Source organism: Gadus chalcogrammus, chromosome 1, assembly GCF_026213295.1.
Source record: "Gadus chalcogrammus isolate NIFS_2021 chromosome 1, NIFS_Gcha_1.0, whole genome shotgun sequence".
Classification (NCBI taxonomy): Eukaryota; Metazoa; Chordata; class Actinopteri; order Gadiformes; family Gadidae; genus Gadus; species Gadus chalcogrammus.
In genome coordinates this window covers 26,443,926-26,457,770 of record NC_079412.1, presented here as the reverse complement: position 1 = coordinate 26,457,770, position 13,845 = coordinate 26,443,926, and the positions used below count along the sequence as shown (strand labels likewise).

General features: G+C 49.2%; 3 protein-coding genes across 3 annotated transcripts in view; all 3 read left to right on the top strand.

Moving 5' to 3' along the window:
- The window catches only part of plch2a (phospholipase C, eta 2a), a 49,922-nt gene extending 46,050 nt beyond the window's left edge, over nt 1–3,872 (top strand). Inside the window, exon 22 of the mRNA XM_056598716.1 lies at nt 928–3,872. Within this exon, the coding sequence (XP_056454691.1) occupies nt 928–2,729 (1,802 nt within the window). The 3' untranslated portion in view covers nt 2,730–3,872. The remainder of the gene's footprint in view (nt 1–927) is intronic.
- Nucleotides 3,873–6,195: 2,323 nt separating this feature from the next.
- si:ch211-251b21.1 (uncharacterized protein LOC571720 homolog) lies at nt 6,196–12,479 on the top strand. The gene is made up of 10 exons (XM_056601972.1): nt 6,196–6,388; nt 6,609–6,681; nt 8,497–8,528; nt 8,611–8,790; nt 8,883–9,106; nt 9,300–9,394; nt 9,876–10,093; nt 10,214–10,433; nt 11,284–11,534; nt 11,928–12,479. The coding sequence occupies exons 2-10, from the start codon at nt 6,618–6,620 to the stop codon at nt 12,024–12,026; spliced, it is 1,383 nt and encodes a 460-aa protein (XP_056457947.1). The 5' UTR covers nt 6,196–6,388; nt 6,609–6,617; the 3' UTR covers nt 12,027–12,479.
- Nucleotides 12,480–13,370: 891 nt separating this feature from the next.
- Nucleotides 13,371–13,845, top strand: part of LOC130387450 (MORN repeat-containing protein 1-like) — a 43,693-nt gene continuing 43,218 nt past the window's right edge. The window contains exons 1-2 of the mRNA XM_056596580.1: nt 13,371–13,417; nt 13,640–13,711. Coding sequence (XP_056452555.1) covers nt 13,696–13,711 — 16 coding nt within the window. The 5' untranslated portion in view covers nt 13,371–13,417; nt 13,640–13,695. The remainder of the gene's footprint in view (nt 13,418–13,639; nt 13,712–13,845) is intronic.

Sequence of the window (13,845 nt, the reverse complement as noted above, 5' to 3'; positions counted from 1 at the left end):
TTGATGCCATCAGGTTAAAATGGGGGACCATTAAAACGGGGCAGGACAGTGTCATGGCTAGGGTGTACAACTCCCAGCTGGGTTTGGACCTAGCAGGTAATTGGTCCAATCCACTTTGTCTGTAGCCCAACCTGTAGAAATCCTTGAGAAATAACCATTATCCGCTCCTTAATGACCTCTATCTGCATTAACTGTAAATTGCTTTGTAATAAAGCTTTAATCCAAAGCCATTTACAGCCACTAACATTGTTTACTCAGTATATCTAGAATCTAGATACACTGAGTAAACAATGTTAGTAGTTTACTGGATACTTTCCATGATATTTCCCAAATATATGTTGGTTTGAACACTTTTAGATAACAAGTTGTCCGCAGAAGTTGATAATGGCAGCAAACTCACAAATGTGCACTTTACGGTTTGGTGCATTGTTCACGTTCCGTTATCCCACCTACACCTGCATGGATCCTTTTGGGGTGGCACTCACTCAAAATGGCGGCTGCGGCAGTCACCAGGGCATCACACCCGCCTCAGGCCTTCTCCTGTCTGTTCATATCAAGTGCTGTGGAAATGCTGCAGGGAAGCCTGCATAGCCCGGGGTTTATTCAGTTAGCAAACAGCCACTTTGTCACTTCAGTGCTACAGGGAGACAGTGTTTTGGTACTGTGACGATGTTGCACTAACCCTGCACTTTTGAATTGCATCATCTTTCTCAATTAATTCTGTATATTCCCGTATCAAAAATACATCTTCAAATAATTGCTAAATAATAAAAGTGTAGCTGTATAGCATTTCTATAACTGCCTGTTTAAGCAGACTCCTAAGAAGCAGATTCTCGTCTGTGAGAAGTTGCCTCCTGGTCAGTCTATGATCCGATCCTTCCACCTGGTCCTTCACTAACTGTGCTCCTCGGTCCCCGTCCTCCACAGAGTGTGTTGCAGAGCAGAGACCCGCGGCCCCACTCCCACACCTCCCACCACCGTCCCGCGAGGAGGCCATCGACCGGGCCACCCGCCCCCCCACCTCCAACCCGGCAGCTCCCCCCAACAACCACCTCCACCCCCACTCCTCCGTCTCCCTCTCGCACCGTGCCCTTCCTCCAGCACCCCCACCCTCGCCATCCACAGCAATAACCAACGGTGCCACGCCCGTCGCCTCCTCTAACGTGGGGGTGGTGGTGTCAGACACCCAGCCCAGTCACCCCACCACCAGGGGTCACCCCAAGAAACCCATCGCCCCTCTCTCCAGGACCACCACGTCCCCCGGGACCCTCCTCCTGGCCCATCGTCCCACCTCCCCCGGCGCCCTGCCCCAGTGCGGTCAGGATCCTTGGGTTGCCATCAGCACCTCCACCCCCATCCCCACCGCCTCTTCCTGCACACCTGATCCAAGGCAGGCCCCAAGGACCAACCCCGGAGACGCCCAGACCGGGCCTCTGGGCGGCGCCCCCGCCGCTCAAAGCACCGGGGCCCCCACCGTTCAGAAGACCCCCATCAGGAGGGCTCTGTTCACGCCGCTGCCGTCCCACCCGCCCGTCCGGCGGTCGAAGAGCGAGGGGCACGTGCTCGCTGCCGTCCTCTCGGATGGCCGCTCGTGCGTGCCGGAGGTGTGCACGGACGCCACCATGAACGACCGGCTGTGGAGCAAGGTGGACCCGGGGAGCCACCGCGACAGCATGTCCTCCTCCTCCAGCATCTCCTCCAGCGACACGGTCATCGACCTCTCCATGCCCAACCTGGTCCGCAAGGGCCTCAGCGGCCTGCCGCCGGGCAACAGCATCACCTCCTCCACCCCCTCCTCCTCCTCCTCCTCCTCGGCCAACCCGGACTCCCCCTGGGTCAGCTCCTGCCGCTCCTCCTACGACGCCGGCCCCCCTTACGACGGCTCTCCGGTGGCCAAGAGCAAGTCGAACCCCAACCTGTGGCCGGGGACGTCCCGCCCGGACGACGAGCTCCACCCCCGCCCCCTCGGCACCCCGCGGGGAGAGCCCCTTCGCGGCGACTCCCCCCTGGAGGACTCCCCCGGCGGGCTGACCCAGCGGCGGCACACCTGGAGCCGCCTCTACATGGACGGCCTGAGGCAGCAGTCGTCGTCCGCCGACGCCAAGAGGGCCTCGCTGGCCGCCCCGCCGCCCGCCCCCGCCTCCTCCATGTCCAAGAGCCTGGGCGACCTGACGTCGGACGACATCGCCTGCAACTTCGACAGCAAGTACCGCAGCATCAGCCGCAGCTTCGTGCCGCGGCCCCCCCGCGAGCAGCTCCTCCGCCGGGCGGGCAGCCTGCACGGCACACGGCCCCCCAGCTCCCTGACGGAGCAGCTGCGGCGGCTGACGGACGTGGAGCCCCTGACGGCCAGCGACTTCTCCTCCCCGGCCCGCCACTCGGCCGGGCACCGCCCCCCCCCGGAGCAGCAGCAGCAGCAGCAGCAGCCGGAGGAGGAGGAGCCGTTGGCGCGGAGGACGTCGTCCAGGAGCCAGAGCCGGGTGCGCTACATCGCCAACCGGGCCAAGCAGGCCCAGGAGAGGCAGCGGCTGCAGGGCCGCAGCGGGAGCATCGGCAGCCCCATCGGGGAGCGGGGGAACCCCGAGGGGGCATGCTGCGTGGCCCGCAGCCCCTGCACCAGCCACGACCCGCTGGGGCAGCTGGCGGGCCTCAGAGCCCCCGTCCCCAGGCCCCTCAGCGCCCCGCCCGACCCGGACAACAAGGAGGTGTTCTTCATGCTCAAGCTGTGAGGACCGGGGGGGGCCCCGCAGCGAGGGCCGCGAACGCTTTCACACACTGATCAGAAATAGAGCAAGAAACAAACGAGGCGCACACCTGGCACCAAACCCTGGTGATCTCTGAGACATTGTGGCTGAAGCTGGCTCAGACCATAGAGGCTTTTAATCTTCCATTAAGGCGGTGTCTTGTGTTTGTCACCGGACTTTTAATGGTTGGGACTGATGTGCTAACGCGATGAGCCTCAAGATCAACTCTTCTTTTTTACTAAAGAGAGCATTTGAACAATCCGTCCGAGCACTTTTTTTTCTGTCTGCACCAAATGTTTTAATAAAGGCCAGAGTAGAGGAGACGAGAGGACAAACATGTTTCTATACGGTTGCTTAACCTTTAACGTGATCAACCCTGTTAGTCCCGATACGTTTTGATGTGAGCATCTAGTAGCAATAGTGCACAAGTTAAAGAAAAAAAAGAACTCTTGTGTCATAGTGCATTTGATGGAGCAACATTTCATCTGAACACTTCCAAGTTCGAAGTCTTCAGTCGTAAGTTCCCCTCAGCAATATTTTCAAAATAATGGCGCTAAAAATAATGGCAAAAGGCCTACAAATCCGTACACGTTTCTCCATGGTCTTTTGCTTTGACCAAAACGGGAGGGGATTTCTTCTCCCGCCCTGCAAGACGAAAAAGTCTCTGTTTGTCCTCATTTCACGGCATCAGACCCCATTTTATCTGAGCGTCTGTTAACACGGCATGTTGCTCCTCAAAGATTTTATACTTTTAATTAGCGGTAGAGTCGTTTGCCGCTGCCCTCATTTCCCCTGCTCCCATGTCTTTCTTATTTTAAATTTTTTTCAAGTGTTCTGCATGTCTTTAATGCACTGTAATAACTATCTTATCTGCATCGGCTCTTCGTCGTTTTACCAAGAAAAGAGAAAACCTTTTTATACGTTCTTTTTAGACTGTCAGACGGTTCTAGGTCGCAATCCCAGTGTTCCGGCGGGTCTGTGGAAACAGGAATGACTTTTGTCAGCGCACGTTTGTTTCGTAGGACTACTGTCTTGGTTGCACAGCAATGCACGCTTGGTGTGTGTGCAACATTTTAGGGAAAATATTTAATTCAGCTCATGTATAATTATGACCTAAATAAACCTGAAATGAACATTAAGATGGGTATCATGTTGTCTTTATAATAAGGGTTATTTTGTCTAGAAGTACTAGTAGTGACATTGTTACTTGTATTTATAATAATTAGTTAGACACATTCCTTCCCTTCTTATGTCCCACTTTGCATCCCCTCTGTACTGTACACCAACACAGAGAGCAGTAGCAGACGTGTCCAAACCGCTAACACAAACTGAACATGCGGTTAAAAATAGGCCCTGGCCGAGTTGTCATGTAAAGTCTTAGTCTTGGCAAGTTCTGCTGGCTGTTCGCTCTAATTATGGACTATTCGGGTGACGGTGTTTACCAGCCCTCACCCCTCTCAACCGATGGGCTCCAACGCCGAGCACCCAGCCTCCCGCTGGCCCATAGAATGTTCCGCAAACAAAGACTCGAGGCCCCCATTCAGCTTCCAAATGATGGACTCTGTAGCGTTAAAAAGCCGCCGTGGTTTCAGATCTGCCCGAGCGTCACAACAAGTCCTGGCTCCGCTTCGCTTGGCTTGACATGACAATCGGTAGCCCTGGCAACGGCCACCTCTGGCGAGCTGTCGCGGGGAGACTCGGGACCCCTTTCCCGGACCCCTTTCCCGGGCCCCCTCGTTCGACCCTGATGCACAACAACCTCAATTTGGGGGCCCGGGGTCTCGTTCCCGCTGCCACATAAACACAAAAGATGGCTTCATTAGGATTCTGGGCGCGGGTCTGACTCCTTCTTGAAGCCTGTTTTTATCTGGGCCATTTGGCACAGTCTGGCTCCTTCAACCGAGAAAGCTTGAGCACTCCCCCGGGGGCCAAGAAGGGTTAGTTTTGTTCCAGAGTGAATTAAGCCCCCCCCCTTCATGTCGGGGGATGGGAGAGTGGAAGGTGTGTGCTTACCACGGTGTTTGATGTTGGCCGGTTGCAGAGAGGGGGAACAGGCGGTGGGGAGATGTGTCTCGGCCAGTCCGAGCTACTCTGCATAACTGTACATGACGTGAGCATTAGGTGGGTGAGATACATGGGCTGGAGCTTGAACTGTTATATGTTCTGAAAGTTGGATTGTCATTGGCTCAAATACTTTGAGCAGCATCAATTCATTTAGATGCATTACCCTGATGTTATGCGTTACAGAACCTGGACTAACGGATTTGGCTAAGAAAACACCCGTTCATTGCTTTGTTCATCTTATTTGTCATGTGTTTTAAAAAGTTTGACCATTAACAACTTCCCTGACGCCAAGACCAGTGTGTGTTTGAATCTAGTCCAACAATGCTGTACCATTAACCTCGCAGCTCTTTCTGCAAAAGGGCCCGTGTTTCCCAGAGACCCCAGATGGTTCGCCTCAAATCCCTCCATTTATGGAAGTTCAGGAAGGGACTCCTGCTCTTCCCTCCTCTAGCATCCACCTATCGGAGCCCCTAGTGAGGTTCCGTGGTAAGCAACGACATTGCGTACCTGACCCTTCAGGAAACGGGTCTGATGGTTATTTTTATCGTGAGGAGAATATCTCCAGTGACCTTCTCAAGCTATTTCATGACCGATGTGGGTGATGTCAATCCGATTCCGATGAGAGCGGATGGGAGTGGAATGAGGCCTCCGGTGTGCACATAACTCTCGGAACTGCCCGTCTGGGGAAAAATAAAGTACATCTTCTCTTCCGTCCAACATCCTTCCACTTTTGCCCAAATGAGGATTAACTGGATAGTCAACAGCCAGCTGTATTGTTATCTTTGACAATTGTACAGTTTGTACATCTCAATTTAACCCCAAAGTTACAGCTTTATCGACCTGAGCCAATACATGTTGTGCACTAATCATTCAAACGGCTCCCCTGTGTCATGGAATTTCTGGAAGTTCAGGTAATTTTCCAATCCAAATACCAGACAGGAAATGTCAGGGAATTTGCCAGATTCTTGAGACAAGTCGTGGAATATCATGGAATTAGATCCGCCTCTATACAAAATGATAAACAACTATAGAAGGTATTTCTCCTCCCATTTTTTCACGTTCTGTTCATTGAATAGCTGTACCGATGGGATGATTCTGATCATGTATCTGTTTTAACCAGTAACTGATCAGAGTCCTTATTTGTTGACTTAAAAAATACTTTTTCATCAAAAAGAAAATTTCTTATTGTCATACGTTTAAAAAGTTCATGGAAATTTCGACTTTTTAGTGAGGGAAAAGTCAATGAAAAAAGCCCAGGGTGAGAGCTCCGTATTAGTTCAGCCAAACAACTGGAGGCAGTGGATTGAACAACGATGTTATGCTCCTGCTTGCTTCTGTGGTGATTCACCCCATTCTCCTCCCCTCTTCTCTCCCTCCCTTATAACCCTGCCTTTTTTTGTCCTGTTTGAGCAACACCCTGACAGTCCCACTCCTGCGACCAGAGACAACACAGAGAGAAAGTGGAGCGCCACTTCCAGCCCCAATCAGTTGACAAGAGGCCGCACACATAGAAATAAGTTCAGTAGAGTTGATTTCTATTTTTTCGATAATTTTTCATCTGTACATTTCTTTTGTCTGAGGTAGGTCATGTTTTTCATACTTTATTAGGATTTTTAAGAAATGGCATTTAATAATCTAAAATAATTCTAGAATTGATTTGATGGACGCTATTTTTATAACTTTCCTCCAAAGTACTTTTGGAAAATGAGGAAATTTCGTATGACACCTTTATGTAGCTGTCAATGCAACTTAATTAGTATGGTTTTGTGTATTAGCGGTTTTGTGTCTGTGTTACTTTAGGCCAGCATCATGGAAGGGTACCTGGCAGTTTGTCTGTGTGTCACAGCCCTCATCTCCGCTCCACACACCACCAGTAAGACCTACGCAATACCACTTCTTCTGACTCCTCAAAGCACGCCGATATTCTATGCACACACCTTTTAAGAGTCATATTTTCCCTATAATTATGTTTGTTTTTTGTAAATGGTTTCTGTATTTACCTTGCCGAGCTCTGGTTTGTAGAGGATATAACCTCAGATGAATTCCAGGAAATTTTGTGGAAAGAGTTTTGGCCCCTGCCATCAGAATTTAGCTGTTATGTAACGATAAGAAAATAAGAAGCCTTTTGAATAAGAATATTGGCCTGGAAGAATAATAAAATGTTTCCGTTGTCTAACATCAGATGCTCGTCCAGACAAAACAAGGCCTTTGCCAAAAGCAATACCCTGTGTTTTTATATAACCCTTTAACGTCTTGGAATTGGGTTTCTTCAGGTAAAATGTGCATTATTGTGAATTGTGAAATCCAAAAAACAACCTGTGAAAAAGTTGGAGGAAGAATGAAACTATCTGCTTCTTGTCTGAGGTGAAGGGGGGAGGGGGGGGGGTGCTTGGGCCAACTGCCATTTCTCACGGCTGAACCGGGATGAATCAACTAACGTTCGGGAGGGTGGAGGAGATGGAGGGGGGGGGGGGGGGGGGGGGGGGGGGTACTGTGGCCTACTGCCATTTCTCACAGAGAGTGAACCGCGATGAATCAATTAACGGTCTGAGGGTGGAGGAGATGGGGGGGGGGGGTTGGGGGGGGTTCCATCGGGCCATGAACTGACAGGCATCTCCGCCTGTCGTACAGGGGTTCATGCCATCCCCTCAAGAGCGCGCTGTCACAGTGTCATGGAGTCCTTCAGCTCCGACGGTTCTGTGAGGGCTGCATCCATGCTGGAGCAGCGGTCCTTCTGGCACGTCTCCTCACCCCTCACTCTCTCTCTCTCTCTTTCCTCTCTCGGTGTTCCTTCCCTTGCTTCCTGCCTCTCTTTCTCTCTGTCCATTCTCCCCTTCTCCCATCCTCTGCGTCTATCCTGCATCCTTCCCCTCTCTTCTCTCCTCCCTCCCCCTATTTCTCATAACGCCATCTTCTCCCCCCATCTCCTCCCATCCTCCTCTATCCATTTCCTCACTCCACCACCTCCCATCCTCCTCTCCCCCATCTCCTCCCTCATCCTCTACCCCATCCCCACTGTTCTGGCTCTCACTCCCTCCCTACATCATCGCCCTTCCTCCACCCTCTCCCTCCACCCTCGTCCCACCCGTCAGTCTACTCCGACTGGGTTATGTTATGTCTGAGGCGGACACAGCTCCACGGGGGGTCCCGGGGCCCCAGCCAGGAGAGTCACCCAGAGCTGAATAACAGCGAGGTCACCAGACCCACAGTGGGGTGGACGGGGATGACTAGACCAGTGGGTGCATCATGAACCCTCTCTAATTTGGTTGTTTTCCTCTAGGAGCAATTTTTTTCATTGTATCCGATTTGGATGGAAATATAATGTTTATACATACATAACAAAAACACAAAAAGAGAGAATAGGTTGGGCCACCACACATTGATTTGTGCAAACCTGGGTATGATTGAAAGCAGCAGTTGTTGTTGTGGTTACAGAACGTAGGTCTTTTCAATGAGAACTGGTATTGTCCTTCTGTTGGCTTTTCACATAGTTCCATGGCAAATAACAAGGATCTGATATGCTTCGTTAGGACTTCAGAGTACCCGGCCTTTAGATCTAAGTGGTTTAAAAGCACAAAAGAGCAAAGAACTGGCTTTCAAACAAATCCGCTTTTAATTTGTGCCGGTGCTAATGCCCAGTTTCTTCAATAGCAGTTTGAGTTGAATTGATTGTTTTTCTCTCTCTTAGGTGCCAAGGAGCTTTCCATCACCACCATAAAGGTATTTATCTTCTCCCTGGTGAACAGGCTAATAAAAATGACTAGCCTTTAAGGTAATCATTTCAGTGTGTTCCTGTCCTCAGGGTGACCCATACACCATGTCCCGAGGCACTGAATTGGAGGGTTACTGCATCGACCTCATCTCCAAGCTCTCCCAGAAGCTGGGCTTCACATACAAAGTCAACCTAGTGAAAGACCAACGCTACGGCGCCCTCGATGCCAGCGGCTCATGGTCTGGCATGATCGGGGAGGTGATGCGAGGGGTGAGTATCTAGGGTCGAACGGCGCCCTCTAGTGACCAATCCTGTTTTCGTGCATCTTTATCCCTGTGTTTTTGGTTCTTTCTGTGCTCTAGGAAGCTGACCTTGCCGTGGCTCCACTGACTGTCACGGCGACCAGAGAGCAGGCGGTGGACATGACCACACCTTTCATGCAGACGGGGCTGAGCTTCCTCCTGCGTAAGGACATGGCCCATGAGGAGCTCAACCTGGGCTTCCTGTCACCCTTCTCCATGGAGATGTGGATTGGGGTTCTTGTCGCCTTCCTGCTCACTGGCATCTGCGTCTTCCTGGTGGCCAGGTGAGTGAGCGCTTCCATGAAACGTCAGTAGAAACGGATGTTCCTCTCATTCAACATTATGATTATACCCTTTTTTTTTTACCCCATTTTAACTTGGGTGCGCTGTTATTATAGAAACAAGAAGGTTCCTCTCTGCCTCACTTCGTTCAATACATCCAAAACTCAATCCAATTCTGATATACGGTTTGCTCAGGATCAGTCCTAGAGAGTGGGAGCCAGAGTCCGAGGGGCAAAGCTTCACCTTGGTACACAGCTTCTGGTACATCACTGGGGCCCTCACCCTGCAAGGTAAAGCAGCCCTCCACAAAAGTAATACGATCTCAAAAATGTATATATTTTTCTTGCCTTCGAGTAGATTTGTCACATTGCACTCATTGTATTGCTTTTAACTTAATTGGAACTGTTCAACCAGTTCCAATTGGTTGAACCCTGAAGGCCAAATTATGCTTCTGTATGAAATAACCATTGTCACTGCACAGTGGGTTTCTATGGAGATGCTTGCATTTATTGTACTTCGCTGGTCATTCGGAGTGGTCCACAATAGGTTTGCAAAAATGTATATTTCAGTCACACCTGATTATCTTCATAATGAAGAAGACGCAGGGCTGTAGTTATATTTTCTGTAGTTACAGGCTGAATAAGTGATGTAGAACCTGTAGTGCTCCTGCGCCATTGATTCGATCCTGAAGTATAATTTGACCTTAACCATTAAAACCATGAGGACCTCGCTTCCAGTCAGTCACTATGTTCTGTATTTAATGTCCCCCAGGTGCTGGTCCTCACCCCAAATCGGTGTCCGGTCGTCTGGTTAGTGCCGTGTGGTGGGTGTTTGCCGTTCTGCTGCTGGTCTTCTACTTTGCCAACTTCAGCCACATGCAGCATGCCGATAACAAGCACGTGTCCATCAAGAACTTTGAGGACCTCTCTCACCAGGACGTCATAGAATACGGAACGGTGGAAGGTGGCTCCTCAATGTCCTTCTTTAAGGTGTGTTGATATCCTGGGTTCAGTCCCCAGCCTACCTGCTTTAGGCATCCATGAGCCAGATGCCTTAACCAAGAAACCTCAGTAAGAGAGCCGATTGTTAACAAGTCTTTTCTTTGGCAGAATTCAAACAACCCAGTGTTCCGGCGTATCTACCAGCACATGGAGCGCGGTAATACCTATGTGGCCACCATGGAGGAAGGCATTACTCGTGCTCAGGAGGGGAACTTCGCCTTTATCGGCGAGGCGGTGTCTCTGGACCTGGCCGCGGGTCGCTACTGCACGCTGACACGCTCCGAGGAGCTTGTGGCCATGAGGGCCTACGCCATCGCAGCACCCGTTGGTAAATGCTGGCCGCCTCACACAGCTACTAAGTGATTGTTTTTATTAGGTACAGGTCATTAAGGAGCAGGTAAGGATTAGAGATATCTTGCCCAAGGATGCCTACAGGTAGGCTGTGGATTTGGGGTTTTTGAAGCCAGAGCCTTTCAGCTAGGAGAAAAGGCTCTGACAAAAAGACATCCTGACACCGACAAAAACAAATCATAACCGCTGATCATATTTATTATTGTTTCATGTCGAGAACTTTGTGTCCTGCTGGATCCTCTTGTTCCTCTTCCTCCCCTCTCCTGATTGGCTGAAGCCCCAATGTTGCTCAAGGCACCTACCAAATAGGTGAGCAAACCGCCGATTAAAGGGCAGACTGACTCAGTCGGGGAGACAGGTAGGATCTGGGATGAAGTCTGATCTGATAGCAGAGTTTTCATGTGTCGGCCATCGCCCGACGATGCAGCTCAGTGAAAGACTGATCGTCCAGACCAGTAGTAGGTACGTTGGCCGAAGTTGGCCCGACTTTAAAAGTCACTTACTGGGTCCGGGGCTTCAATATACCTGCAGGAATCCGAGAGAATTGCGCCTAGCCCCCACCCGCTCAAAAAATCCTATTGCAAGTCGCTTAATGTTTGTCGCTTTGAATAAGAGCACCTGCTAAACGACTAATGACTACTATTTAGTCAAATGACTCTAGAGTAAAATGACCAAATGCTAAATAGCTCTTCTGATAAAGGTAACAAGGCCTTGAACGAGGCCTCCTAAGCCCTGGACCTTCCTGGCTGGGAGGTCATTTTCTCTTCCCTCAAAGTTCACCACACCTCGGCCCCTTGTTTCCTTCCTTCCTCTACTTCCTTCCTTAGATTCGCCGCTGGTGAAGAACCTGACGGTGGCCATCCTGCAGCTCAGTGAGGGCGGGGAGCTCACCTACCTGCAAGACAAGTGGTGGCCCAACAACTGCCGGGAGGGCCAGGATGCTCACTCTGCCAACGCACTGGGGCTCCAGAACCTGCTGGGCCTCTTCCTCCTGCTGGGGCTGGGCCTGGCCCTGGGCCTCCTCATAGCCCTGCTTGAGCTCCTATCCAAGGCCCGGAGCCTGGCCAAGGATGGGAAGGTAATGGTGACTGTAATGGGTGGTGACACGTTCCAGGTTCAGAAGGAATGGCGGAAACAACTTCCCCCCATGATATACAAGGCTGTTACACAGCCTTTCATAATGTGCTCTATAATGACAGCCCACGTGGAAGCGTCAACACAGATTAATCAGCCGACGGGTCGGTACAGACAACCGGGTGGGATGTTATGTCAATCCATCTTAAACACCTGGTGGTAAAATGTGATAATTTTACCACACCTGGTGCTAAAATAGAGACCCTTTAACTGGTCAATTGAAAAAAATAAAATAAAATCCAAATATAATGGAGACTCAGTATTGTCCAGCTTCTTCAAGGTTGTGTGTGTTGTGTTTAAATGTGTTTTGTGTGTGTTTCTCTGTTTACCCCTCCAGAAGTCGTGCTGCTCAGCGCTGTCCACAGAGTTAGCTCAGCGTTTCAGAGGCGGGGCGGAGAGCGCGGACCAGGAGATCGCAGATAAGAGCAAGGCGTAACAGAACGCCATCAGAGTCCAGATGCCCGGACGCTCATAGTGGAGTTTCAAAGTGGAAGGAACTAGGCCGAATGTAGGACCTCATTCTGAATGGAAGCAGCTATAACTGACAGAGGTTATTTTTTCCCCAGTGAGAATAGGTATTCCATTCCTATAGATTGCTTTTCTTAACCGTTCAAGTAACTGTGAATGCACCATTTGAGTGTCAAACGATGTCAACGTTCAAATATTTTGTCACTGTAGGTAACTATTTAGCAGGGCAAATTAGCCATATCCAATGCTATCAAGAAAGTGTGTTATGCAATGAAAAAAACCTATTGTAAGGTGTTACATTCGCTAGGCTATAGTGTGACAGCAAGAATCCATAGGCAAGAACAACTTCAGCCTACAAAGTATGATTATCGGCATTTCACATTAAATAAAGGATTGATGAAATAAAGAGTTTTGTGAAAGTGGTATGCTTTGGAAACATGAACTACTATAATGGCATGTCAAATGTTAAGAATATATATACCCTACATATATAATATATATAAATATCTAATATATATAATGTTTACCACAGCCATAGTTTACTTACTTTAAAGAGGACCTATTATGCTTTTTCGACTTTTATGACCTATAAACGTTGTTATAATGATTGATAGTCATGTTTAACCATACTAAAGTGTCAAATAATGATGTACATGCAGTTCGACGTATTCCCTGCTGACAGTCTGGGGTGCCTGGGCAGAGCGCTAGACACTCGGAACAACGTTTGCGATTCACTTGTTCACATTTCCGGGAAATCATCTACGTGAACGCACTCCTGCAACGCCCCCATATGCCTGGTCAAATCTGCCCACTCTGCCCCCGCGCGGGGGTCTTCCGGAAGGTAACCAATCACAACGGAGTGGGGTTGGCAGGAGTGGGGCGAGGGGGCGGAGAAGGACGAAACCGAGCGTTGACAGAGAATGCTGAAAGCGCCCAGATGAGAGGAAGAGTTTCCTGAAAAACGACATCGTTTTTTGTGCTGTGATTCGTGTGAGGTTGCGCTATAGGAGGCATTAATAATAAATTAAGACCAGAAAATTAGCATAATAGGGGCTCTTTAATGAACTAACGTTTGGCCTTTATGCAGTACAATGACTATTTACATTTCTTAAATTTTAAATATATTTAAAATTATTTCACCTTATTTGACACCCATGTTTGAAGACGAACAAAGTATAGCTTATGTATGCCTCTACAATTTACCTTCGTTTATTGGTTTTATTCGTTTTGCAACTCTTTATTGTTGCAAAGCGGAGTTGCAGTTGCTATGGATCCGCGTTGTCATGGACGCAATCAAATTAAAGATGGAGTCCAAGAAAGCGAACTATGTCGGAGAGGTCTCCAATCAAAAACGTCATGGTAAATACATTACTTTTAGTTTTAGAGAGTATCTCCGGTTAAGCTTGACAGTGCTTGTTATAATCCTACAAAGTATGGCTAATATTCATTGAATCATCAATTAATGTATAAAGACAATTGGTCGATTTACAATCCATGTGATCAAGGTATCGTTAGAGTTAGCGAGAGATAGTGTGTTATTAACTATCCAGGCTAACTCAAGTCCCATCAATCTCCCAATAGGCTACGGGAAATATGTTTACCCAAACAGCTTTTTCCTCTATGAAGGGGAATGGAGCATGGGGAGAAAGCACGGTGAGTTAAATTCTCACCCAGACTACATCTTAAACTTGAATATCTCTAACGTTCATTTGTAGATCTGAATCACAAAGTTAGGCATTTTCAAATGTCTGTTCATCCTACGAACAGTTTGTTCAAGCAAATACTCA

What these genes read in the sequence shown, in the direction of transcription:
- si:ch211-251b21.1 (XM_056601972.1), top strand. Translation starts at nt 6,618, where the DNA reads ATGGAAGGGTACCTGGCAGTTTGTCTGTGTGTCACAGCCCTCATCTCC. An exon ending in CTCCGCTCCACACACCACCA is followed by an intron (nt 6,682 to 8,496) that starts GTAAGACCTACG and finishes TCTCTCTCTTAG; the next exon opens with GTGCCAAGGAGCTTTCCATC. An exon ending in TGCGTCTTCCTGGTGGCCAG is followed by an intron (nt 9,107 to 9,299) that starts GTGAGTGAGCGC and finishes CGGTTTGCTCAG; the next exon opens with GATCAGTCCTAGAGAGTGGG.